At 46.8% G+C, this 25490-nt stretch overlaps 1 protein-coding gene and 1 non-coding gene across 5 annotated transcripts; both read left to right on the forward strand.

The window, feature by feature from the left end:
• The first annotated feature begins 5602 nt into the window (after positions 1–5602).
• On the forward strand, positions 5603–5709 carry LOC122431554. The gene has a single exon (XR_006266571.1). It is a non-coding gene; the product is annotated as a U6 spliceosomal RNA (small nuclear RNA).
• Positions 5710–8972: 3263 nt separating this feature from the next.
• Positions 8973–25319, forward strand: LOC122430498 (RNA-binding protein 14). 4 transcript variants are annotated; one of them, XM_043451053.1, is made up of 3 exons: positions 8973–9416; positions 15455–16919; positions 17693–18553. In XM_043451053.1, exons 1-3 carry the CDS (start codon positions 9080–9082, stop codon positions 17898–17900), a joined length of 2010 nt encoding a protein of 669 aa, XP_043306988.1. In that variant the 5' UTR covers positions 8973–9079; the 3' UTR covers positions 17901–18553. The 4 variants fall into 4 exon arrangements, with proteins under 4 accessions (XP_043306988.1, XP_043306990.1, XP_043306991.1 ...); XM_043451055.1 differs by having other exon boundaries at positions 8974–9416; positions 15455–15565; XM_043451054.1 differs by lacking the exon at positions 8973–9416 and adding an exon at positions 9514–9911.
• The last annotated feature ends 171 nt before the right edge of the window (positions 25320–25490 follow it).

Here is a 25490-nt window from a genome sequence, read left to right on the forward strand (position 1 = left end):
ATGATGCTATCTAACCATCTCATCCTCTGTAGCCCTTTTCCCCTTTTGCTGTCAATCTCTCAGCATTAGGGTCTTTTCCAATGAGTCGACTCTTTGCATCAAGTAGCTAAAGTTCTGGAGCTTAGTTCACTGATTTCCTAAGATGTTGATGTTCATGCTGGCCATCTGCTTTTGACCACATACAATTTACCTTGATTCATGGACCTAACATTCCAGGACCCTATGCAATATTGTTCTTCACAGCATCAGACTTTACTGTCACCACCAGACACGTTCACAATTGAGCATTGTTTCCGCTTTGGCCCAGCTGCTTTATTCTTTCTCCCTGCTTTAGGGACTGAATATCAGAAAAAGCCGATAGATCTGCTGGGGAGGAGGAATAAGGCATATTCACAGGAAGAACTTAAGAGTCGCAGGAGAATGCCAGATGCTCCAGAGTCCCCAGTCTGGGCCTTCCCTGAGGCCAGCTACCTCCTGACCTAAAAGTCAAGAGACAGTTCTGTATCCCTTCCAATGCATCACCACCCACTTTTTTTTTCAATCTGGCTTGAGTTGATTTCTTTATTCACAAGTAAAAGACTCTTAATTAATGGAATGAATAAAGTGCTTGGCACAGGGCCTGGCACACGGTAGGCTGGGAGCAGTGGTGGTGAATCTGAGGCTCCACGGGGCGCCTGGAGGCAGACCGAGCTGAGCTCCTGTCTCACACAGATGGCCAATATCCAAGGACCGGTGTGTGAGGCCGGGAACTCTGGGGCTCCCCACTCAGCTGTTCTGCCCCCCTGCCCCCACTGGACTGTGTCTCTCTTGCTTATCCATGACAAAGCTGCTTTCGTGCCCAGGTAGGTAGGCTGGCAGTGTGCAAACTTTGCCCCTTACGCGGCCTGCTTGGAGCCGGGTGGGTGGTTTCACAGTCTGTTGGCCTTGGCTTAGATGTGCCTGGCTCTGCTCCCATTCCCCAGGCCCTGCCTGTTTCCCCGTCAAGGCTGCTGGCTCTGCCTCTAGCCCTGTTCTTTCTCACCAAATCTACATTGGTTGCTTTCCAGCTTTCCTTGGTTCCTGGGGCACCAAGTCCTTTTAAGCCTAGGGCCCAGGCTGTGTTTCACCACCTCAGAATCATTGCAGAAACTCCTCCTGGACTCTGCCCACAGCCAACCCCTGACTTCCTCTCACCTTCATCTGGAATTCTAGCTAGTTTTAACCCATTTATGGCTAAGCTGCTCACCATCCCCTGCCACTCTGTTTCTACTCCTAAGGGATCAATATTCCCATTAGCTTTTCTCTCTTTGAAACTCTCAGCTGTGTGGTTTTCAAACTTTTAACTTTGTTTTTAAATCACAGAACACTGTTCAAATACCTTGAAACCCCAGCTGTAAAGCAGAAATGGAACTACAACCAAAGATGCTTAGTTGTGACTAAGCTCCCCCAGAGCCTTGGAGCTCTAGGGAGCGCAGTTGGAAAGTGAAAGTGTTAGTGGATCAGTCATGTCTGACTCTTTGCAACCCCATGGACTGGCCCTCCAGGCTCCTCTGTCCATGGGATTCTCCAGGCAAGAATACTGGAGTGTGTTGCCATTTCCTTCTCCAGGGGAGCTTCCCGACCCAGGGATCGAAGCCACGTCTCCTGGATTGCAGGCAGTCTCTTTACTGTCTGAGCCACCAGGGAAGCTTCCAGTTGGAAAATCTTTGCCAAATTCGGGCATTTTTGTGTTATCTCCAGGCTTCTGCTGTGTCCACAAACCATCTGTTCTATCATTAACCAAATACTGTTCTTTAACTCACTTTTTTTTTTTTTTAACTCACTTTTAAACTTACTTAAAAAGGAAAATTTACACCAGGTGAGTGATTCTAATTTTAAAAAGACCATGGGGTTCAAGTCCAAGTGGGGTTAAAGTTTGACCTCTTAGCTCCTTAGATGGCCTATACTCTGTGTGGGAAGTGTGTTTCTCTCTAAATAAATCCACTTCTTACCTAACAAAAAAGAAAAGAAAACTTAGTCATATTCAGTTCAGTTCAGTCGCTCAGTTGTGTCTGACTCTTTGCGACCCCATGAATCGCAGCACGCCAGGCCTCCCTGTCCATCACCAACTCCCGGAGTCTACTCAAATTCATGTCCATCGAGTCAGTGATGCCATCCAACCATCTCATCCTCTGTCGTCCCCGTCTCTTCCTGCCCTCAATCATATTAGTCACATTAGCTAAGACCTATATAATGATGATTAAGTGCCAGGTTCTCTTCTGAACACTTTACATTCAGTAATTCATTGAATCCTCATGACAAAACTACAAGGTAGATTCTGTTACATATTTCTTTATTTTTCTTAGCCACACCTTGTGGCTTATGGGATCTTAGCAATGAAAGGGTGGAGTCCTAACCAGTGGACCACCAGGGAATTCCCAGTAGGTTCTGTTATTATCCCAAGTTACAGATGAGAGAAGAGAAACACAGAGTGATTAACTTGCACAAGATCACACAGCTAGCAACACGGTCAAATCTAGATTCAGACCCAGGTACTCTGGCTCTAAGGCTATGTTGGTTCTCATTATAAAGTATGAAAAGCAGGAGTCATTTGTTATAAATAGTTTGCAGGGAATTCCTTGGAGGTCCACTGGTTAGGTCTGCCTGCCAAAGCAGGAGAAGCAGGTTCAATCCCTGGGTCGAAAAGATCCCCTAGAGAAGGTAATGGCAGCCCACTCCAGTATTCCTGCCTGGAGAATCCCATGAACAGAGGAGCCTGGAGGGCTACAGTCCATGGGGTCGAAAAGAGTCAAACAGGACTGAGCAATTGGGCATGTATGCATCTGCACGTATAACAGATTCACTTTGCTGCATAGCAGAAAGTATTAATAATGCAACATTATAAATCAACTGAACTTAAAGTTTGTTTTAATCCCTTGTATGTGATTTTGAAGCACACAAAATTTGAGAACTACTAGTTGCAAGTTATAAAAACTGGTTAGCTCAGGATATTCCCTGGTAGTACAGTGATTAGGACTCAGCTCTTTCACTGTCATGGCCCAGGTTCAATCCCTGGTTCAGGAACTAAGATCTTGCATGCCACAGGGCACCCAAACCCCTAAAAAAAAAAAAAAGAAAAAAACTGGAATGCGTTGTAGTAAAGGTCAGAACCATCCTCTAGCCCCAAAAGCTTCACCTCTAGTTAGTTTATTTATTTATTGTTAAGAATTTTTCTAGTTACCTGGAATTGCTACTGCTTTTAGCTTTTTATTTATGTGGTTGCTGCACTGGATCTTCGTTGTGGCACTTGGGATCTTTAGTTGTGACATGTGGGATTTAGTTCCTTGACCAGGGATCAAACTCCAGCCCCTTGCCTTGTGAGCATGGCGTCTCAGCCACTGAACCATCAGGGAAGTCCCTTCCCCTCTAATTTAAATACATGCATGTCACCTATCTCCAAAAAGGACTTGAGGTGTCTTAGCCAGTGAGAAAGAGCAGATTATATCTAAAAATTCAGATGAGGGACGCGCCAGTACAGAGAGAGGACTCAGCTTTAAGGCCAAGAGGAAACTGCTCTGGGTTCCCCGGGTCTAATTGCTTAATAATACAATTTCAGTAGGATAGAATACTGTCACTGTGTCTATTTTGCATTTTAGTGGTTTTAGTGGACATGAAGAGACTGTGATTATGCTTTTATTTTGTCAAGTTACTGTGATTGGCTCTTAATGGCCCTCCAGATTAGCAGGTCTTACTCTCTGGATGCTATAAATATTACCTTATTGGAGAAAAGGATCTTGGCAGATATGATTGAATTTCAGATTTTGAGATGAGGTTATCCTGGATGACCTGGATGGGCCCTAAATGCAAGCACCTGTATTCCTACAAGAAGGCCTAGCAAGTTTTTTTTGTTGTTTTTGCCCCACCACAGAGCATGTAGGATCTTAGTTCCCTGAGCAGAGATCGAACTCTCACCCCCTGCATTGGAAGCATGGAGTCTTAACCATTAGACTACTAGGGAAGTCCTGAGAGAAATTTAATGATGTTGACCCTGGAGACTAGAGGGATTCCTAGGGATGCCAGCAGCCATCAGAAACTACAACAGCTGGAAGAGGCAAGCAATGGTTTCTCTCTTAGTCCTAAAGGAACAAGGCCCTGCTGACACATTGATTTCAGCCCAGTGCTACTAATTTTGGACTTTTAGCCTGCAGAACTGTGAAAGAATAACTTTTTTTAACATATACTTTATTTATTAGCTGTACTGGGTCTTCATTGCCTTTTCTTCATGGGCTTTTCTCTAGTTGCAGTGAGCGGGGGCTTCTCTTGCTTGTTGCTGAGCGCTCTAGGGTGCACAGGCTCCGTAGTTGCAGTCCCCAGCTTCTAGAGCACAGGCTCAGTAGCTGTGGTTTATGGGCTTAGTTGCTCCTTGCTGTGTGGGATCTTCCCAGACTAGGATCAAATCCATGTCTCCCGCATTGTCAGGAGGATTCTTTAGCGCTGAGCCACCGGGAAGCCCTTGCCACATCACATTCTGTTGTTTTAACCAACCCAGGTTTTGGCAATTTGTTACAGCATCCACAGGAAACTAATATGGTTATTATTCAATTGCATTAAAGTAACACACTTAAAGCCTAGTTTCCTTAAGCCTTTAACTTTACAAAGTTTATTGATCTGTTTATAAATCTAGCAAAAATAAAAGTTATTATCTTCACCTTTTCTTTGATAAATGCTGGCAGACTACATTGGACTCTAAACAATCATACCCATTTGCAACTTAAATTCCATCAAACTTTAAAAAAATTGCATTTGTATATTTAATTTTCTTAAATACCAAAGACTCCTGACCTAAATGTAAACTTCAAAACAAGCTTCCTGATAAGTCTTATACAGTGAAATTATTCTATAACTGTTTACAGACTTCAAAAAATTATACATCTTAGCTAAAAATTGCAACCCTAAAAAAAAAAAATTGCAACCCTAAAGTCAAGTTTCAAAAGTTTTTCTAGTTTTAAAATTTCATTTATTTTTAAATTTTGGCTGCACTGGGTCTTCCTTCCCAAGCCATGTGAAGGCTCTCTTTAGTTGTAGCCTTGGGGCTTAATAGTTTCGGCTTGGGCATGCCACTTCTTAGCTCCCTAACCAGGGATTGAACCTGCATTCCCTGCATCGGAAGGTGAAGTCTTAGTCACTGGACCACCAGGGAAGTTCCACCATGATACCTTTTATTTATTTATTATTTTTTATTTATTTTTAAAATTTATTTATTTTAATTGGAGGCTAATTACTGTACAATATTGTGGTGTTTTTTGCCATACATTCACATGAATCAGCCATGGGTGTACATGTGTTCCCCATCCTGAACCCCCCTTCCACCTCCCTACCTATCCCATCCCTCAGGGTCATCCCAGTGCACCAGCCCTGAGCACCCTGTCTCATGCACATGACACCTTTTAAATGGCTATGTGCCCTGGGTGTCTAGAGGCCTGCCGATACCCTGCTCTGAGAATACTGCCAGCAGTTTGGATTTGTGGAGATATCAGAGTGGTATCAAAGTGATGCCCCTCTTTTCCTCCTTATAATGTACTTTTTAAATTATAAAAGAATTAGGAAAAAAAAAAGAATTAGGAAAAAAAAAAAAAGAATTAGAGTGCTCACTTCGGCAGCACATATACTGGAGTTGGAGCGATACAGAGAAGGTTAGCATGGCCCCTGCGAAAGGATGACACGCAAATTCGTGAAGCGTTCCATATTTTAAAAAGAAAAAAAAAAAGAATTAGATGCTCATTGCTGAAAGTCTAATGATACAGAAAAGTAAAAAATCATTAAGCCCCATCTCACTCCCTTGAGGTAATCCATGTTATTTTTCTATGCTGAAAAACATGTGTATCATATCAAGGTTTTTTTTTTAACCTATATCTTAGAAATAGGTAGTGTTATGTAAACACATTTTTTCCCTCTTAAATTATGGTCCTCCTTCCACATCATCCTTCCTCATCAATAAATTCTGACCTTTTTTTTTTTTGAGTCTTAACCACTGGACTGACAGGGAAGTCCCTTGACCTATTTTATTTATTTAAATAATTTATTTGTCTGCATCAGGTCTTAGTTGTGGCATGCAGGACTTTGTTGCATCATGTGGGATCTTTCATGCAACATATGGACTCTCTAATTGTGGTGAGCAGGTTCAGTAGTTGCAACTCACAGGGTTAGTTGCTCTGAGGCATGTGGATCTTAGTTCCCACCAAAGGGTGCATGCAATCCCCTGCATTGCATGGAGACTTCTTAACTACTGGACCAGCAGGGAAGTACCCCCTGACATACTTTCAATACCAACATGATATTCCATCCAATAGTCCCTTATTTGTGGACATTCAGGTTGCTTTTACTACTTGCTACTACAAACAATGCTACAATAAATAAATTTATATCAATATCCTTATTGGTGAGTTTTCTGCAGGCTGGATTTCCAAAGCAGGATTACCATGTTAAAGGCTCACTACATTTAGTTTTGATATTGCCAGAATACTTACCAGGAAGGATATAGAGATCACACTACATATGTAATTCATACATACAATCTGTGAGTGTAATTTCCTCGCACCTATAAGACCAACAGATATAAATTTTTTTTTCAAATATGAGGCATGAAAATGTTCTCATTTTCTCACAAAATTGCATTTCTCTGACTAGCAATGAAGTTTCTTGTTTATTTATTATTTGTACTTCTTTTCCTATAAAATTACCAGTTAGCATCCTTGGCCTATTTATCTTGTCTTTTCCCCCCTATCAATTTGTAGGAGTTCTTCGTACAGTACAGATATTCGCTCAGTCGTGTCTGACTCTTTGCGACCCCATGGACTATACAGTTCACGGAATTCTCCAGGCCAGAATATTGGAGTGGGTAACCTTTCCCTTCTCCAGTGGATCTTCCCAACCAAGGGATTGAATCCAGGTCTCTTGAATGGCAGGCATATTCTTTACCAACTGAGCTATCAGGGAAGCCCCACAGATATTAACTCTTTAGATTCACAAATTTGTATCAATATCTTCAGCCCAGACTTCTTCCTGAACTCCAGACATATCTAATTGTCCACTGGTACCTCCATTTGATGACTTGCAGGCGTCTCAAACTTATCATGTCCAGGGAACTCCTTGGTAGTCCAGTGGTTAGGACTCTGTGCTTTCACTGCTGTGGGCCTGGGTTCCATCTATCCCTGGTTGGGGAGCTAAGATCCTGCAAGTGGCAATGAACCGCCAAAAACAAACAAGTAAACAAAACAAGTCCCCAAATTTTTATGTCCAAAAATAAATTTCTGGCCATCTACAATGTTCCCCATGTCAATAAATGGCAACTTTATGCTTCCCTTTTCCTGGTGTCATCTTTGACTTCTTTCTCTCACAATTCACATCCTATCACATATTGTATTGGCTCTACAGTCAAAGTATATCCAAATCTAAGCACTTCTGCTGAATTTTACTACAGCCACCCTAATCCACCCTCATATCTCGCCTGGATTTTTTTTTTTTTTTGACAGCGCCCTGCAGTAGACCAAAGATCAAATCCCCACCCCCTGCAGTGGAAGTGCCGAGTCCTAATCACTGGACTGCCAGGGGGAGGTCCCTTTCTCCTGGATTTTTGCTGCAGTGACAACTGTTCTGAGAAAATGACTATTTTCTATTTTTGCCCATTTCAATAGCTGCCAGAATGATACTTACAAAACTACTAAAGCTAAGTCCTATCAGGCGAGCCCCTCTTCTCTCTATAGACTTTCAGCCTAAGAGTGAAAGCCAAAATTATTTAAATAGCCCACCAGGTGCTACACCTCCTCTCTGTCGTGGTGTTCTATTATTCACTTTGTTCCACCCTCCAGCCATACTAGCTCTTGTGATTCTTTGGACAGACACACTCCTGCCCCAGGACTTTCTGACACGTTCTTACATGCTGGAATGATTCCCCCATAGCATGGCTCCCTCAGTTACTTCAAGTCTTTATCACTACCTAACAGGCTATTATGTTTTACTTATTATCTGTCTCTCTCCACGGCAATACAAAGCTCCAAGGTCGGGATTTTTGTCCCTTTTTGTTCACTGCTTTATTCCAACAGGGTGGGCGCTGAATAAAATTTGTAGAATGAACTTGCAAGCAAACATTTTCCTGAACTTGTCACATGTTCTTATATTTTTAACATCTTCTGCCATGCAAAATCTTTTTCTCTTTTTTAAAGGCTCAACTTTCATCCCCTCAAGGACAGTTCTTTTTTTTTTTTTTCCTCAAGGACAGTTCTTTTGACTCAATTTCAGATTTTATTAAACTTTTTGTTGTGAAAAATTTCAAACATCTATCAAGATTGATATATCTTATTCCTTGTTTTTAAACTCCATAAAGGCAGAGGTGGGGTCTGAGTGGCTTTTCAGTGTCTCCAGCATCTGTCTGGACCTCAGCAACCTCAAGGAATGTGTTTCCAAAGAAATTAATGGCACGAGGGTTTCTATGGGGCAGATGCCGCTCAGGGCCCCCTCGGACTGTCCAGCACAAGCGGCAGTCCTGGGAGCCAGTCCCGGGAGCCTTCTGCTGAAGGAAGGCGTTTGTCCTGGTTTCTCCCGCCAGGCCAGGACTTCCCGTGGACACTTTCGCTGCTACCCCTAGCTAGGCGCGGGTTTGGCCTAGGCGGCCAGAATGGGAGAGGCTCTGACTTACGACTGAACAAAGTTTTTCCTTGGGGCATGCCGATCCCGCCCCACCCAGCCCAGAGGCCGCCTCGCTCACTAGGCCTCTCAGCTGCCCCGGCGCTCCCTGCGCGCGTAACCCCTTCCCCAGCCCTTCTTCCCCTCCCCCAGGCTGTGGCGGTTGGTCGCGCGCCGTCGTCCCTCTCCCACCCCCTCCGCTAACGAGCGGGCTCCAGGCCCTCTGGGATTGGCTGCGTCTGAGTGCATTTTCTCTCAGCCTCTCTGATTGGCTACATGACGCGCGGGATCCGGGCTCCGATTGGCTAGGTCAGGGCGCCTGCGCGGCGGGGTTCTCGGTCGCCAGCCATTCCTAGGGAGGACTGCCGGCGGGTAGGACGTCTCGCCTGTCGCTGGAGGAGAGGTCCCGGCTCTCCGGGAAGGCGGCTGCGGCGGCAAAATGAAGATATTTGTGGGAAACGTCGATGGGGCGGATACGACGCCGGAGGAGCTGGCAGCTCTCTTCGCGCCCTACGGCACGGTCATGAGCTGCGCCGTCATGAAACAGTTCGCCTTCGTGCACATGCGCGAGAACGCGGGCGCGGTGCGCGCCATCGAGGCCCTGCATGGCCACGAGCTGCGGCCGGGGCGCGCGCTCGTGGTGGAGATGTCGCGCCCACGGCCTCTTAACACTTGGAAGATATTCGTGGGCAATGTATCGGCAGCGTGCACGAGCCAGGAATTGCGCAGCCTCTTCGAGCGCCGCGGACGCGTCATAGAGTGTGACGTGGTGAAAGGTAACGTGCAGGCGGGGGCGCGCTCGGGGCACTCTGCTTGTTAACCACGCCCCTTTCCCGGGGGCCGGTCACAGCGCAGTTGGTGAGGGCGGGGGTAGGGGGAAGTCCGCGGGAGTGAGGCCGGAGGTGTTGGGGGCGCGTTGGGTAGAGCCACCGTCCTCCCGTGCGGTCCAGGCACCATTAACCAAATGGGAGGGAGCGGCTCAGGGTGGGTGCGGCGGCCACTGTGAGCCGAGCTACGGGGCCGGGGACGCGCCTGAGAGACTTGGGAGTATACCGGGGGCGCGCCTTCCACTGGTCTCCTGGGCCTGGCACCGAGCGGAAATTGGGAAGTGACGGGCACAAGCCGGATCATGGAGCGGGGAAGATTTTGCCACTTCCCCACTTCCTCTCCAGACGTCTGTCAGAGCGAGGGAAAAGGTGGGGGCTGACCCCTCCGCACCCCACCAAAAGCCACCCTCGTGTTCCCTCCCGGTGAATGCTCCCGAGCGGAAGGTAACGGGGCCCTTGTAAGTTTCTTGGGCTGGGATCTTTTAGTACTGTGTGGCGTGGGTCTACTCTTGGGCATAGTTAACTCCTGGGTATGGGGCGGGAGGCGGGGGCTTCCGAACTACTTTGGTCTTTCTGTATTGTTAGGTGGGTTAGGCCTGGCAACTCTGCGCTTTCCAACTCCCTCAAACTTGTTTCCCACCCCCCACCCCCACCCCCTTTGGGATCAATTTTACATCTGTAAACTGGAAGCCCCGACCTTTCACCTGTGGAAGAAGGCTTGTTTTATGAAAAGGCCTCTTCTGAGCAGCTAACTTGCCAAGCCGGTGCCCCAGAACAATGTCCTTCTTTTCTAAACTTGGTGATTTTGCAAGGGGGCACACTCTGTGGCTGAGGGGGACATGGGGACTTAGTCGTCTTTGCTTGATTAGTCTTCATGATCAGGGTAGGTCCTGAGAAGAATGTATCATAATAATTTAGGCCTGACTTCCTTTTTTGGACCCAGGTGACTTCTTTTCATAGTCTGGGTTTTAACCCCTTAGGCTCTTTTTCTGTTTTGTTGGCAAGATCTGGAATGCAGCCCTTGTGTGTGTCCAGTCTGTGTTCCACTTGGAAACAGATCAGTTAACTTTGCCTTGGTGTATCTTCAAAGATGCAACCTGGGAGTAAGTATCTGGTTCCTGGCTGCTGGTTTTGGATTCATACCTGCTCATAGCCTGTGTGAGAAGTTGTGAGGATAGTAAATAAATTTGGGAGCAGGTGCTTTATTCATTTCCTCCAAGATACATCATTTGCAGTCCTCGAAAGGCGCATCTTTTGGGTCATTCCTTATCCTTTCTGTAACTGGGGGAAGTGTAAAGGTTGGTAGTCACCACTAGGAGTAATTCCTTCTTCTGCATTAATACTGCATACTATTTTCCTCAACTCGGGCTGTGCAAGTTCATGACTATCCAAAATCAGGCTTTCCTACTGGGTGCTCTGATGAGGCAGGCTGTATGGTGCATGGATTTTTGCTTTTATTTAGAGTGAAAGAATGGGAAAGGCCTCAGATTGGGCTCCTGGCCAGAAAATGGATAGGGGTATATGAGAGTTCTATGTTTGACCTACTACATTTTTTTGTGTAGTTTTTTAAGCAGGCTGTCTACTAATTGAGAGTCTTGAAACTTGCATCTGAGGGGACTGTCTGTGGAACTCATTGGTCAAGGAGCCTCCTTTGGGGTGGTAGAGAAAGCTGAAAATTTGCTTGAATTGCTTGGGACTGACACCAAGTGACAGGGGATGTGGGGGTGGAGTGGGGTGAACTTTGTAACTGGGTCTGGTTTTTAGAAATTATGTTTCCTTGTGAAAGTTTTGTGCATTTTGTCCCTTTGTAAACATTTGATTTGCCAAAGTGCTTTGACTTCTCAGGGAGTGGCGGTTAGCTGTTATTTGTAGTTATGCTGGTATGTAAGCTCCTGATAATACTTTGATACAAAGGACTCTGGGAAAGGTTTGAGGATTGTATTTCCCCCCCCCCCCCCCAAATGCCTTTCTATTTGGAGTGAAGGAAAATGAGGTTTTTAAGTTAGGAATGTAGTAGAGGAGACTGGCTTTGGCTCTATAAATAGCTTACTTATTTCTTGGTCTGGGAAAGGACACTTGATTGAGGTGTCTTAACGTTGATTGTCAGGTCTTTGAAAAGCACAGAAGCTTGGCATTGCACAGGACAGCCAGTTCTGTTTTATTTCACAGGGGAAAAGCTTAGTTGCTTGGTTCCAGCAGCTTAGATATGATTTGATTTGGAGAGTGAAAATCTCCATAGCAACAGCAGATTGTAACCACTCTCCACAGTTAAATTCTATTGGGTGTTAAAGGATGAAGTATCAAGAGTTGCTGACAGCTTTAGGAACGAGTCAAATTTCAGAAGTCTGAAAGGCAGAAGAGGAAACTGTTTCTTACGTTGTGGGTGGCCATTCTTTACTTCTATGTATAGCTCTGTAGTTTCACATTAGAAGTTTTACTCTTCTGAGAATAGGAAAACTCATGTTTCCAGATTCTCTTAAATTGGATAGTGGAGGAATTGTGATGCCGGATCATTAGGCGATCTCTGTACATCATTGCCTGGTAGTCCCTTTAAATGAGATGAATACCTTCAGAGGTCGGTTTCCTTGAACTAACTCAGTTCAGGCCGCTGAGTCCCTGGAGTTTGCTAGTTCTTTGGGTTTTTTTTTTTTTTTTTTAATCATCCTAAGAGTAGTTGGGTTCCTGTGTCTTTGATAGGGCTAGGCCTGGGTTTAGCTGCTCAGGGTTGGCTAGCCCTCATGTGTTTGAGTCAGCTGGACAACCTGTTCACACTTCCTTCCAGTATCAGGCTTAGAGACTTCGTGATATAAATTGGTTATAATTGTATCTCATGGCTTTCTGTCAGTTACATAGTTCATCTGTGTGGTCAGTTGAATTGTTACCTATGAAATTTCAGTTTCAAGTTTCAGAAATTGGTCTCTAAATAAAACCTAGCTAAGTAGGGAATAGACAATGTGATGTCCTATTGCTCTTGTAAACCCATTGAAACATTTTTGTTGGGGTTTTTTTTCCCTAGCTTAATATAGTCCTAGGAATTTGTGGATAGGTTAACCAGGAACATAGTATGATTCCTTTATAATGCCTGGAGGCCTTTTTTTTTTTGGTAATTCCCTTTAATCTGCCTACAAACTTGCTTTCTCCTTACCATTGCATTCTCCTGGTGATAGGCTCAACTCAGTCTTTCCTTTTGAAGAGATCTGGGACCACCAGCATTGGTTTTTAGCTCACTGTACCCAGAGTGGGGAGAAGGCAGTAGCACCCCACTCCAGTACTCTTGCCTGGAAAATCCCATGGATGGAGGAGCCTGGTAGGCTGCAGCCCATAGGGTTGCGAAGAGTTGGACATGGCTAAACGACTTCACTTTCACTTTTCACTTTCCACTTTTATGCACTGGAGAAGGAAATGGCAACCCACTCCAGTGTTCTTGCCTGGAGAATCCCAGGGACGGGGTCGCACAGAGTTGGACACGACTGGAGTGACAGCAGTAGCAGTAGTACCCAGAGTGGAGGTGAGAGATCAGAGGACAGTTTTAGTGCCCTGTGGCGAGGTCTAAAGGAACACTTACTTTTCACAATTGGTAGATGAAGAATCAGGTTCGGGCCCTGAGAGAGTGAAGACAGTTGTGATAGTTCATTTTGTTTATCATCTCTGGCAAGTTCCAAAATTGCGTTTACAAATAGCATTGTGTCTCTTGTGTTTTATTAGAAATGAAGGATCATATCCTGTAAGGAAATAAGTCTATGGTTTTTCCTAGGCTTGAATAATTATCATGATTTTTATCATAGAGCTATTTATACTTTTAGCTGTTGTTGTTCAATCACTAAGTTGTGTCTGACTCTTTGTGACCCCTGTGGGTTGTACCCCCAGGCTCTTCTGTCTGTGGGATTTTCCAGGCAAGAAAACGAGTGGGTTGCCATTTCCTTCTCCATATTTATACTTTATAAGGCATTTTTGTCATCTCATTTGAATCATTTGGGCTTGCCTGGTGGCTCAGATGGTAAAGAATCCACCTGTAATGCAAGAGACCTGGGTTCAATCCCTGGGTCAGGAAGATCCCCTGGAGAAGGAAATGGCAACCCACTCCAGTATTCTTGCCTGGAGAAGGAAATGGCAACCCACTCCAGTATTCTTGCCTGTAGAATTCCATGAACAGAGAGGATCCTGGTAGGCTGCAGTCCATGGGGTCGCAAAGAGTTGGACATGACTGAGTGCCTAAGCACATATGTTGAATCTTGTAACTCTGAGGTGGATAGGACAGATTGTCAGGGGGAGAAATAAATTTTAAGTTCTGTAAGAACGTAATAGCAAGTAAGTGATCTGAATCTTCAACTGAGGCTAAATTTTAGCAGCTAGTTCCAAGAATCCATTTGCCATACCACACTTCTGACTTCTACCTGTTGATTATATCTTTATTCTCACTTGTGTAAGAGTCACTTCAGTCACATTGCATTACATCCAGGAAAATGACTTGCTTTATAGGAGTAGCTAGAGAGCCAGTCCCAGTGTGAAAATTTCTGAAAATTAAGACACTTGTTTAGAGGACATTTAACAGAATTTTTTTTTATCAAGAATGGAACCTTAGTAATTTCATGTAGGTAATTTTTCATTTCCTAAAGTGATGTGAGAAAGATGGGGTTCTGATACTTGAACTTTAAAAGTAGCCTCAGGTCCAGGTGGTGGTAAGTACATGACCCGTGTTACCACGGGCATGATCTCATTGTTATCAGATTCTGCTTGCACTATTGTGATTTGTGAGATTGGATTTGGACAAGAATTTCTTCCTGTTCCTTTCTCGAAGGTTTCCTGTTCTGTGTAGTAGATGAGTAGGACTTTGAGATCAACATCCTGTCTTAGAGTCTGTCCTCCCACAGCTCATTCGGATCCTGATTGAGGGCCTGAGGGATAACCTCTTAGCAGAGCCTGCTAGCTGCAGGAATTGCAGCTTCTTGCCATGAAGCTGAGAAACTAAATAAATCTTTTCTCCGAACAGAAGCCCAAGGGGTAAGGGATGTCTCTTGATGAGTATCAGTGGAGAAGGTAATGTGGCCTAGGAGTGGGGGATAGCTTGGGCCTGAACTGAGTAGGGCCTGGCTTGGGCTAGGCAGCTCAGTTTCCATTCCCACATTTCATTGGCTTACAGGGGGTCCATTGTCTCCCCTTCTCAGCTTAAGTGTCTAGTCTTAATACACAATCCTGCCTTGCACACTGACTTCTTAGGGGTATACTGGTGTCATGAAGAGGCGTGGAGAGCTGAGATTCTGTTTCTGTCTGTCACAAGTGGATTTGGGGCAAGCCATGTAAATTCTCGAGTGTGTTTGCCCACCTGTAAATGGGGATAATGATCCTTTGCTCTGCCTGCCTCCTGGGATTGTTGTGAGGCCCAGATGGGATCTTGTGCATGGAAATGCTTTGAGAATTGGGAGGTACTGAGGGAAAAGGGAGATCGTATTGGAGGACTGTCATAGATTGTATATTGCTGTGTAGCTGTTGTGCCTTAACTGAACCCTGGGCTGAGACATGGGTCACGTCCAGACATAAATGGTCATTTCCAGTGTTTTGAGAGTTAAGCCTCAGAGGTGAACAGAAGTGTTTGGTGATCTTGGGTTAGAGAATACTGAATAATTGAGTGATCCAGGAATGCTTTCTGCATTTTTGTCTGCGGATTTGTACTTTATAGGAGATGTGAAGATTTTTATCCTCTGTTGCAGTTTATCTTTGCTCTTTCTTCTCTGAGCAGGCAGTTGGGTGAGGTGGCAGGGGAAATGGGGAGAACAGGAAGAAAGACATAGCCAAAGCTGACTATTTGGGACAGTTAGAAGCTTTGTTATATGGGAATCACATTTTATGACCTACTCCTGGAGAGAAGGGTTTGGAGGCCTGGAGGTAGCTGGCAACAGCTGGGTGCTGTTGGTGTGTCCAGTTTGGGACCCATCAGGTAGCATGCCCTGCCCCCCTAATTGCTAACCCTCTGTCTGCTGCTTTATCAGACTACGCGTTTGTTCACATGGAGAAGGAAGCAGATGCCAAAGCCGCCATCGCGCAGCTCAACGGCAAAGAAGTGAAGGGCAAGCGCATCAACGTGGAACTCTCAACCAAGGGTCAGAAGAAGGGGCCTGGCCTGGCTATCCAGTCTGGGGACAAGACCAAGAAACCAGGGGCTGGGGATACGGCATTCCCTGGAACTGGTGGCTTCTCTGCCACCTTCGACTACCAGCAGGCTTTTGGCAACAGCACTGGTGGCTTTGATGGGCAAGCCCGTCAGCCCACACCACCCTTCTTTGGTCGCGACCGCAGCCCCCTGCGCCGTTCACCTCCCCGAGCCTCGTATGTGGCTCCTCTGACGGCCCAGCCAGCCACCTACCGCGCCCAGCCCTCAGTGTCACTGGGCGCTGCCTACAGGGCCCAGCCTTCTGCCTCTTTGGGTGTCGGCTATCGGACTCAGCCCATGACAGCCCAGGCAGCCTCTTACCGCGCTCAGCCCTCTGTTTCCCTTGGGGCCCCATACAGGGGCCAGCTGGCTAGCCCTAGCTCCCAGTCGGCCGCAGCTTCCTCGCTTGGCCCATACGGTGGAGCCCAGCCCTCGGCCTCGGCCCTCTCCTCTTATGGGGGTCAGCCAGCTGCGGCTTCTTCGCTCAACTCCTATGGGGCTCAGGGCTCCTCCCTTGCCTCCTATGGTAACCAACCATCCTCTTACGGGGCGCAGGCTGCTTCTTCCTACGGGGTTCGTGCAGCTGCCTCCTCCTACAACACCCAGGGAGCAGCTAACTCCCTAGGCTCCTATGGGGCCCAGGCAGCCTCCTATGGGGCCCAGTCTGCAGCTTCATCACTAGCTTATGGGGCCCAGGCAGCCTCTTACAATGCCCAGCCTTCAGCCTCTTATAATGCCCAGTCTGCCCCATATGCTGCACAGCAGGCTGCTTCCTATTCTTCCCAACCTGCTGCCTATGTGGCACAACCAGCTACAGCTGCTGCTTACGCGAGCCAGCCAGCTGCCTATGCCGCACAAGCCACCACCCCGATGGCTGGGTCCTATGGGGCCCAGCCAGTTGTTCAGACCCAGCTGAATAGTTACGGGGCCCAAGCATCGATGGGCCTGTCAGGCTCCTATGGGGCTCAGTCAGCTGCTGCGGCCACCGGCTCCTATGGCGCTGCAGCTGCCTACGGGGCCCAGCCCTCTGCCACCCTGGCAGCTCCTTACCGCACTCAGTCGTCAGCCTCATTGGCTGCTTCCTATGCTGCACAGCAGCATCCTCAGGCTGCCGCCTCCTACCGTGGCCAGCCGGGCAGTGCCTACGATGGGACAGGTCAGCCGTCTGCAGCCTACCTGTCCATGTCCCAGGGGGCCGTTGCCAACGCCAACAGCACCCCGCCGCCCTATGAGCGTACCCGCCTCTCCCCACCCCGGGCCAGCTACGACGATCCGTACAAAAAGGCTGTCGCCATGTCGAAAAGGTACTGTATGCCCCCCCGCCTCTGCCCCCAGCTGGGGCTCAGGGCAAGGGGCTGAGGTTGGCATGGGAGGGAAACTGGAGCCATCGGTCCCTCCCTTGGCCTTCTCTACTCCTGTGGGATGTCCAGAGGCCGAAGTGGGTGATGTCTGTGAACTTCCTGGTCACCAGGGTTCAGGTGGAGCTTCGTGCTCAGCCTGGGGTGGTACCAGCTAGTCAGGCTGGGAGAAGTGTCACCTGTCTAGGCTAGCCCAAGTGCTATTGGAGCTATGGCCTGCAAGATTGTGGCCCATAGCCTCTCCCACTGTCTCAAGGATCCTTAAGCCTGTTACGTGGTTGTCCTGGCCTTTGGTGGGGGTGGGTTTGAAAGAGTAGTCCCTTTGGCACTCACTGGCTGAAGGCAGGGTTTATGTGGTGCGTCCACTCTTTGGGAAATTGGGGACCTTGCTTTCGTCCGCCGTTCTGTTGGTAAACAACCAAGGTCTTTTCTCTGCAGGGCCCAGGGGTGGGGATAATTTGTCTGTGGTTTGGGAATGTAGGCCAGCGTCCACCTTGGCCAGTTCAGAAGGGAGGGCTTCAGTGTTGGGCTTGGTTTCCCACAGTTGGACCAGGCTTGATTTCTTGCCCTGGATAAGGTGATGAGCCTTCTGAAAAATCTTGTTTGTTGGAGACCAGTCTGATTACGCCCTCCCTGCCCCCATTGGCATTTCCCCAGTGCCCACCTGGAGCCCTCCCCTCGATTGTCTCATTCACCAACTGTCTTCTTCTCTCGACTAGGTATGGTTCCGACCGGCGTTTAGCCGAGCTCTCTGATTACCGCCGTTTATCAGAGTCGCAGCTTTCGTTCCGCCGCTCGCCGACAAAGTCCTCGCTGGATTACCGTCGCCTGCCCGATGCCCATTCCGATTACGCACGCTATTCGGGCTCCTATAATGATTACCTGCGGGCAGCTCAGATGCACTCTGGCTACCAGCGCCGCATGTAGGGCTGTCCTGGGATGGGGCACCACGGGGAGGGAATGAGAGGAGAGATGGGGTGGGTGCAGACCCAGGTTAAAACCGCTGGCCCACACCTCTCCCGTTGGCGGTTTTTCATCCCCCCTACCATGTGGGCCTTTTGAGTGTTCGGCAGTAACCTACTTTATTCCTTCGCCTCAGCAGCAAATCTTGCTACTGGCTCTAGATCTGCGGTTCCCCTCTCCCCTGCCCCATCTCCCTAGGATGGGAATCTCTTTTATGTTTTGATTTTTTTCCTGGCTCCCTTTTATTTTTGTGCGCGATATTTAAGGTCGTCTGGATGGGGAAGCAACCTGCAGCTGAGGTCGGCGGCGCCTTTTTCTTTTTAGATGTGAGGGAGGCCAGGAAAGGGTCAGCTTAACCATTTCCTCTGCGCCACGCTGTGCCAGGTGTCCAGGGGGCCCTGACTGTGTCCCTCTACAGACTGTGTTGAGACTGAGTTCCTGTTGGGACAGGCGGTTGGTACATGTCCAGTCCCTACTGACCCCTGACGTTCTAGCTGATGCTGTGCGGCACAGAGCACTTCCCCATCTCCCCAAGTAGGTGGTGTTAGAAAACCTTAATTTTTTTTCCCTTTTGTATGGACTACAAATAAAACTTGGGGCGATTTGCAGTTTGGAAACCTGGTTGTCATTGTCTTGATTGCACTCAGTTTCAGAGAAGCCAGTTTGACATCCAGGAATACATGACAGCCAAAGGGAAGGTGACCAGAGGACCCAGGGCAGATGAGGAAAGGGGTCTGAATGTGGGAATTAGAATGATTCCCCTGCTGCCAGAGGGATTTAACGCCTCGTTTCTCTGCTAGTCTGCCATCTTAAGGACTGGAGAATCTGGACAAAGTTGCTTCGACTTGGGTTAATCACACCAAAATGCAGCAAATTTATTGCCCGTTTTCCTCGCCCATGCTTGGCTGTTTTCCTTGACTTGTCTCCAGTTCAGAAACAACCTAGGCTCCAGCAGGGTGGTTCTGGGGTTTGACTTCTCAAGTGAGAAGTGGGGAATGGGCTGCTTTGGTGCTTAGAAGACTAGTAGGGCCTTCAGGCAGTGGGCTCCAGTGAGTACTGGGGCTGGGACCTGGAAAGGGGTCAGTTGGGTTTGGGGGGGTCACGTTAACTGTGTGGCAGTGTCTCTGTGGTTGGGACATTTGGAAGCCAGTATGGGGGGGTTCTGGCCATAGACCTGGTATTTTGCCTGTTGAACATCATCCTGGAGCGTCCTGCCTGCGTCCTGCCAACCCCTGCCATCATAGTCACCGGCGACTGCAAATTCCTTCTCTCCATCTGTTAGGGTTTCCAGATGTTTTCTGGCTGGGTTTATATTTTAAGGTGTTACGGTAGACCATGGGAAGGGGGCAAGGTGCAAGCATAACTAAGTAGGTGCTGGGATAGGGTAAGGAATTGATTCTATACTTTTATTCTGGGACTAGGGGTTCAGAGGACCTGGGCACAAAATAAGATGATTCTAGCCATGACAGGATGGAAGCTTGGGCTTTCTGATGGGTGAATGGAAGACTGGCTGGGTAGGGTGGTAACAGGAAACCTAACATGCCTTTGGGAAGGGGGCTTTAGAGATTTGATTTGGGAGTCTTTTTGGGCAAGGTGATTTTGGGGAGGTGTGTGTCAAGTGGAGTTCAGGTTGGTTCTCTTCTGCCTCCACTGGTTTCTTGTGAACTTGATGTACACAATAGTTTGCCCCAGGTGTTCGCTTCCCTCTGCCCAGTAGGCAGAAAGCACATGCTTTGTGTTAAGCATGAACTACTTGTGGACACAAACTGGAATAATCTCAGGGGTGCTGAGGCCATGGCTCTCTTCCTTTTCTTTCTGCTCATTGCTTTGCTGCTCCTTTCCATTTCTTTTAAGGACTGGGAGGAGGGGGAATCTAATAGGCTTCTTGTCACTTTTCTGCAGTGAGTGGGGTTATCACAGGGCCAACCTAACAAACTTAGCTCTGGTTATTTCCCTGGAAAATCAAGGGTTGTTTAATTGTAGTGCTGTGATTGTGGCCTGTGTATTTGAAATTACTTCTTTGTCAGCATGACTTTCTGTCATCTTTCTCTCCAGTGAGCGTTCAGCCACTGTCCCAGTCCCACAGTTCGTGTGAAAAATAGCCTAATGTGCTCTCAGGGCCAGTGTTGATATTTCTTTATTACAGCTTAAGTTCTTCAGAGCGACCTGGCCGAGATGATCACTCAACTTGTCATCTCTAGGTACTGATACCCTTGCTGCCTCTGCTGGCAGGCTTCTGGTTTAAGCTTTGAGAAGCTCTAAAGCCAAATCACTTGTCATTTTCCTCTTCCTCGAAGATTGTTTTAAAATTCTTTTCCCCTTTTTTATTTAAATTATGCTACCTGTGTTAATCCTATAGCCCGCTTCTCCTACTTTGCTTTTTGTGGATTTCTGATTTCCAGGGTCCTATAACTTGAAGACGGTTGGGTTGAGTGAATGGGAGGATAGACATTTAATGTGTTTTGGGAAAAGGGGGTGGGAATATGGGCTCACAATATCCTTCAGGTCTTTGCACTTCTGATCTGTCAGCTCTAACTTGACCTTCATTGGAGAAGTTTTAAATGATTTATTCCTGGAACAAGACTAAAGTTTTCTCACCTCATCAGTCTGTTCTCTGAGGTTTGGACCTTGTTTCAGATTGTCTGGGGTCGGCCTGGAGCTGCTACCCTTGTACTGGAGGTAACGGAACTCACTGAGTGGTCAGCCTCTATAGGTACGCTGCCTTTCTAGTCATTGTCCCTTAGTTAAGCTCTGCCAGAGTCTGTGCACAGACTGTTGGTTCCAGTCATTTTGTCCTATTAAGCCAAGTAAGTTGAAAATAAATTTCCTAGATTTATGGACAAGTATGTAATATATTTAATAGGAGGTTTGGGTAATAAAGATGGATAGGATAGGTGGAAAATTCTTACCTTAATTCTTTATATAGATGCCTTTAAAAGATCATTAAGGGTAGAATCTAGTTTTCCAGGAAAAAAGTTCTTAAAATGATTTCAAGTCTGTAAATCATTAGAAATACAGTGTGTCTGTAGTGCTGGAAATAGTTTTCAGGCAGCTGAGGTGAAATACAGTGATCACCCTTGGGCTGATCTTGGGGAATGGGTAGCCCAGGGGAGGCAGGACCTACCTCGATGAACTAGTTACATACAGTTAGTAAGCAATGCCAGGGACTTCCCTGGCAGTCCAGTGGTTTACACTGCGCTTCTGCTGCAGAGGGGTGGGGGAACTAAGATCCCATATGTCTTAATGAGGCAGAAGAAAAACTAATGCCAGGGGGGTCGTAGGTAAAGGAGGAGAGAGGATGGTGCAGTCCCACTAGAGAACTGGTGAGCTAGAATTTGTTTGCTTTGAAACTGACTTGGCACAGAGAGAATTACTGAGGGTGCTGGCTCTAAAGTCAGACTTCCTGGGACTTCACTGGTGGTCCAGGAGTTAAGAGTCTGTCTTGAAATGCAGGGGACGTGGGTTTGATTGATAGTTGGGAAAGTAAAATCCCACATGCTGTGGGACAACTAAGCCCGCATGCCCCAACTAGAGAGCCCGTGCAACTCAACACAGCCAAATAAATATTTTTAAAAAATCAGACTTCCTGAGTTTGGATCTTAGTTCTGCCACGTATCCATGTGGTCTTGGACATGTCAGGAATTCTGCCTCAGTATTTTCATCTATAAAATGGGGATAATAGCTCACATCTACTGAACATGACTTTATTGCAACTAAAATGTAATTAGGTACTTATAAAACTTTGATTAATTGGGAAATTGAGGGTGTAGGTTAAGTAACTTCACAAGGCTGAAAAGTAGTGGATCAAGGAATTGAATCAGCCATTTTGAGCCATCCAGGATTTTGCTTATAATACTACTGTTGGAAGGAGCAAATACATGTATCAGGTATAGGGCTTCATATATAGTCACTGCTAGCCGTCTCAGAAACAAGGAGTTAGAACATTTTGGGGAGATTGGGATGGCCTACTGGAAGCACACAGCTGAGGAAAGGACTTTGGATATGGGTGTGAGTGCACCATGTATGAGTAACAGTGAAGGAAGGAAATTTCTGTAGTAAGTGGTACCTAAGTGTGATGTAGGCCACTGGACCATACCAGTTTTGGTCACCTCTGATTTCAGACAACACTGTTGTATCCTGGGGAACAGATTCTTCTAGGTATGGAGGAGAAAGGTATGGGATAGGGGAGAGGTTCCCAACCTCCAGGATCTAATGTCTGATGATCTGAAGTGGAGCTGATGTAATAAGAGGAAAAAAGTGCACAGTGAGTGTACTGCACTTGAATCATCCTGAATCCAAATCCACCCCCAAGCCGTGGTCTGTGGAAAAACTGTCTTCCATGAAACTGGTCCCTGGTGCCATAAAGGTTGGGAACCATGAAGATAGAGGACCTCCCCAGACATTAATGGGAGGCTTAGAGGGCATCACCGACTGAATGGACATGAGTTTGAGTAAACTCTGGGAGTTGGTGATGGAACCGGGAGGCCTGGCGTGCTGCACTTCATGGGGTTGCAAGGAGTCGGACACGACCGAGCAACTGAACTGAAACAAGAGGGTGTAGCTGGCAATGGTGTTGGAGGTCTAGTGGCTCCCTCTGAACACCCCCAGAGAATAAGTTTCCCCCTGGCTTTTGAGCATCTGTCTGTTTTTAGTACTAAGTGTCCATGTTTTCAAGCTGATATTGACTAAAAATCCAAAGTTACTTCTTTCCTCTTGGTTATCAAGAATTTAATTCATGCGTTCATTTATCCGTTTGTTAACAAATACTTGAGTGCTTGCCATGTACCAGGTGCAGTTTTAACACAGGATAAATATATTAGGAAGGAGAAATATCTGCATACCCATTCTCTTAAAATGCCTAGTGCAAAAGGGCACACATGTTTCTAAAACTCATTTTTCTTTGATGAGATTTAGGCTCAGATGGTAAAAAATCTGCCTGCAAAGCAGGAGACCTGGGTTTAATCCCTGGGTCGGGAAGATCCCCTGGAGAAGGGAATGACAGCCTTCTTCAGTAATCAGAATGACAGCCTTCTTCAGTAATCTTCAGTAATGGATAGAGGAGCATGGCCAGCTACCATGGGGTTGCAAAAGAGTCGGACATGGTTAGCAACTAAACAATAGTAGGCAATAAGAAAAGGTCCTTGCCCTTGTAGAACAAGTATTTGCTGGGGGCAGGGGGTAGGAGGAAGTGAGAAAATGAATGAACAAATAGGATTTCAAGTGGTGGTAAGTATTTGGAAAAATACCGCGGAGTTCATGGGGCAGAATTCCAAGGTGTATGTAGGGTTGAAGTGGGGTGATGTCTGGAGGGGTGACCAGCTTAGGACCTGGAGAGAAAGAACATTTCATTCAGCCTGAATGAGCTTGGGACATAGGCTAGTGTGCAGGAGCCTAGTTGGGGTGGGGTGTGGGGTATGTATATAGAGATTTTGGGAACAACCGGATTAGGTAGTGTGAATTGAAGCTTTTCCAGTTGCCATGGGTTTTAATTTAAAACCCATGATTTAATGGATTTGATTAAATGATGTAATGTGGTTTGCTCAGTTGGGGCAAAATCAAATACAGCTCAATCAAGAGGGCTTTCAAAAGGAAAATCAGATTAGATTAGGGAGTGGGTGTGGTTGGTGGTCTGCAAACTGGCCTGAACTGTGATCCTGAGAAGATTTATATTCCCAGTTTTTCACCTTTGGACTTGGAGAGATTCCTAGTAGAGTAAGCTGACCTCATATGCTTTGGTATTTTGGAAGAAGGTTTATCTCCAAGGCCACTCAGGACAAAAATTTTGGAGATCAAACAAAGGAGCTTAAAGGATTTCTAGACCAAATGTGTTTCCCTACCCAAATGGAGTTGTGACTGTCTCCAACTTGCAGCAGACTAACATGCAGTTGGTTTTTTTCATCATTGATCCTTTGCCCTTTACTCACAGCTGGAGTGTCAGCATCAGGATGCACAATGAAAATGGACCAAGATTAGTGATCACATCTGTAAATACAACATTTCCACATTTTTAGATTATCTTACCACCCTAGAATAAGCCTGGTGTGCTGCAGCCTATGGAGTCGCAAAGAGTAGGACATGACAGAACTGAACCCTAGAATAAATTCTTGACCACCGTTTGATTTCTGAGTCGTCAGGTTTTAAAAATGTTTCTACTTTGACTTCACTTTTCTCGCTATGATCCCCACCCCTTTTGGCAGAGGGTGGGGGGTGGGGGTGGGGGTGTGCTGCTTTGAACCATGCTGTGTTCTAGTTGTATCATTTCCACTCCTGAGGATCCCTTTCCTCAAACCACTGCTTTTATCATGTTTTAAGTTCTTCCATTCTCCCCTTTAAACTCCCTCTTCAAGAACTGCCTTGCAAAAGGGTCATATTCATAATATGGGATTAATGTGAAGAAACCAAAGGATGATTTTTTAAAAAGCCAAATGGACGCCCTGGAGGACGCTGTTTTGAATTGTATTTTGCTTATTTGGCTGGTTGTGATTTGTTAGGTTCTTTATTCCCTCTAAGGTCGGTTCTAGTTTAAACCTAACATCTCTGACTGATGGCCCCCAATAAAATAAAACAAAAAACTTCGCTGCTCTAGTTTTTTTCTCAGGGCAGGGTGGGGGTGTTTTCTCAACCTCCACAGAGAAACCTTTTCCTCATCTTGAATCCCAGGAGGCTGGTTTCTTGAGGGAACTTGTAATGCACCCCTCAACCGAGTCGACTTCGGGGACCTTTATAGCCTAATTGAAGCTGAGCTCATTAACCGTTTTGAGAGTCCTTTCACCACCTATGAAAGCAGTTTCAATTGGAGGGTAGCTCTGGGACTCCCAGGGCGCCACTGAGGACTCGGCCGAAGGAGGAGGTTGGTTTCTTCAGATGGGACGCTTCGCTGTTTTTCTTACCTGGCTTCTGGGTCTGCGTAAGCTTCCGTCCGCAGCATCCGAGCTGCGAAGGGGTGGCGTTTGGGAATTTAGAGGGAGAAATTCGGAGTAGAAGGCAAAGTGGAACGCACGTGGATTGGAGAGAAGTGGAAACTTAACGAAAGTTGGCGCCATGACGCTAAACACCGACCGCACACCAGAGTCCTAACTCGCTCCGCCTAATGGCGGGCGGAACCCCGCCTGCGAAGCTTACGTTGGTAGGTCCGCCCTCATGCCGACCTCCTACCCAATCAATGACCTCGGTTTCTCGAGGGTGTTGCTCATTGGCTTTCGCATAAACGCTCCGAGGTTACTGACGTTTCCACCTCTTCCCGGCCTCAGGTAATTGGCATTCGTGGTAACCAATCAGGAAGAGCATCTACAGGAACGCCTGCCTTTTATTTTGTTGAACGGCCAATCCGGTGGTAGGTTCACCTCCCCCTCTCTACCCAGAGTCACTACTGCGGCCGTCGCCATTTTAGCGTTTTGTCAGAAGCGTCCGCGCCGCGAGGAAGAGCATCTGCTGCTTTTCGTGCGGGTGAGAGACTCCGAGCTTTTTCACTGTTTCTTTTGTCCTGTTAAATCTCATTCCTTGGGCTTCAAGAGTATCCTTGTGGGGTAGTGGCCTCCACACCCGTCACTAAGA

This window comes from Cervus canadensis, chromosome 29 (assembly GCF_019320065.1).
Source record: "Cervus canadensis isolate Bull #8, Minnesota chromosome 29, ASM1932006v1, whole genome shotgun sequence".
Classification (NCBI taxonomy): Eukaryota; Metazoa; Chordata; class Mammalia; order Artiodactyla; family Cervidae; genus Cervus; species Cervus canadensis.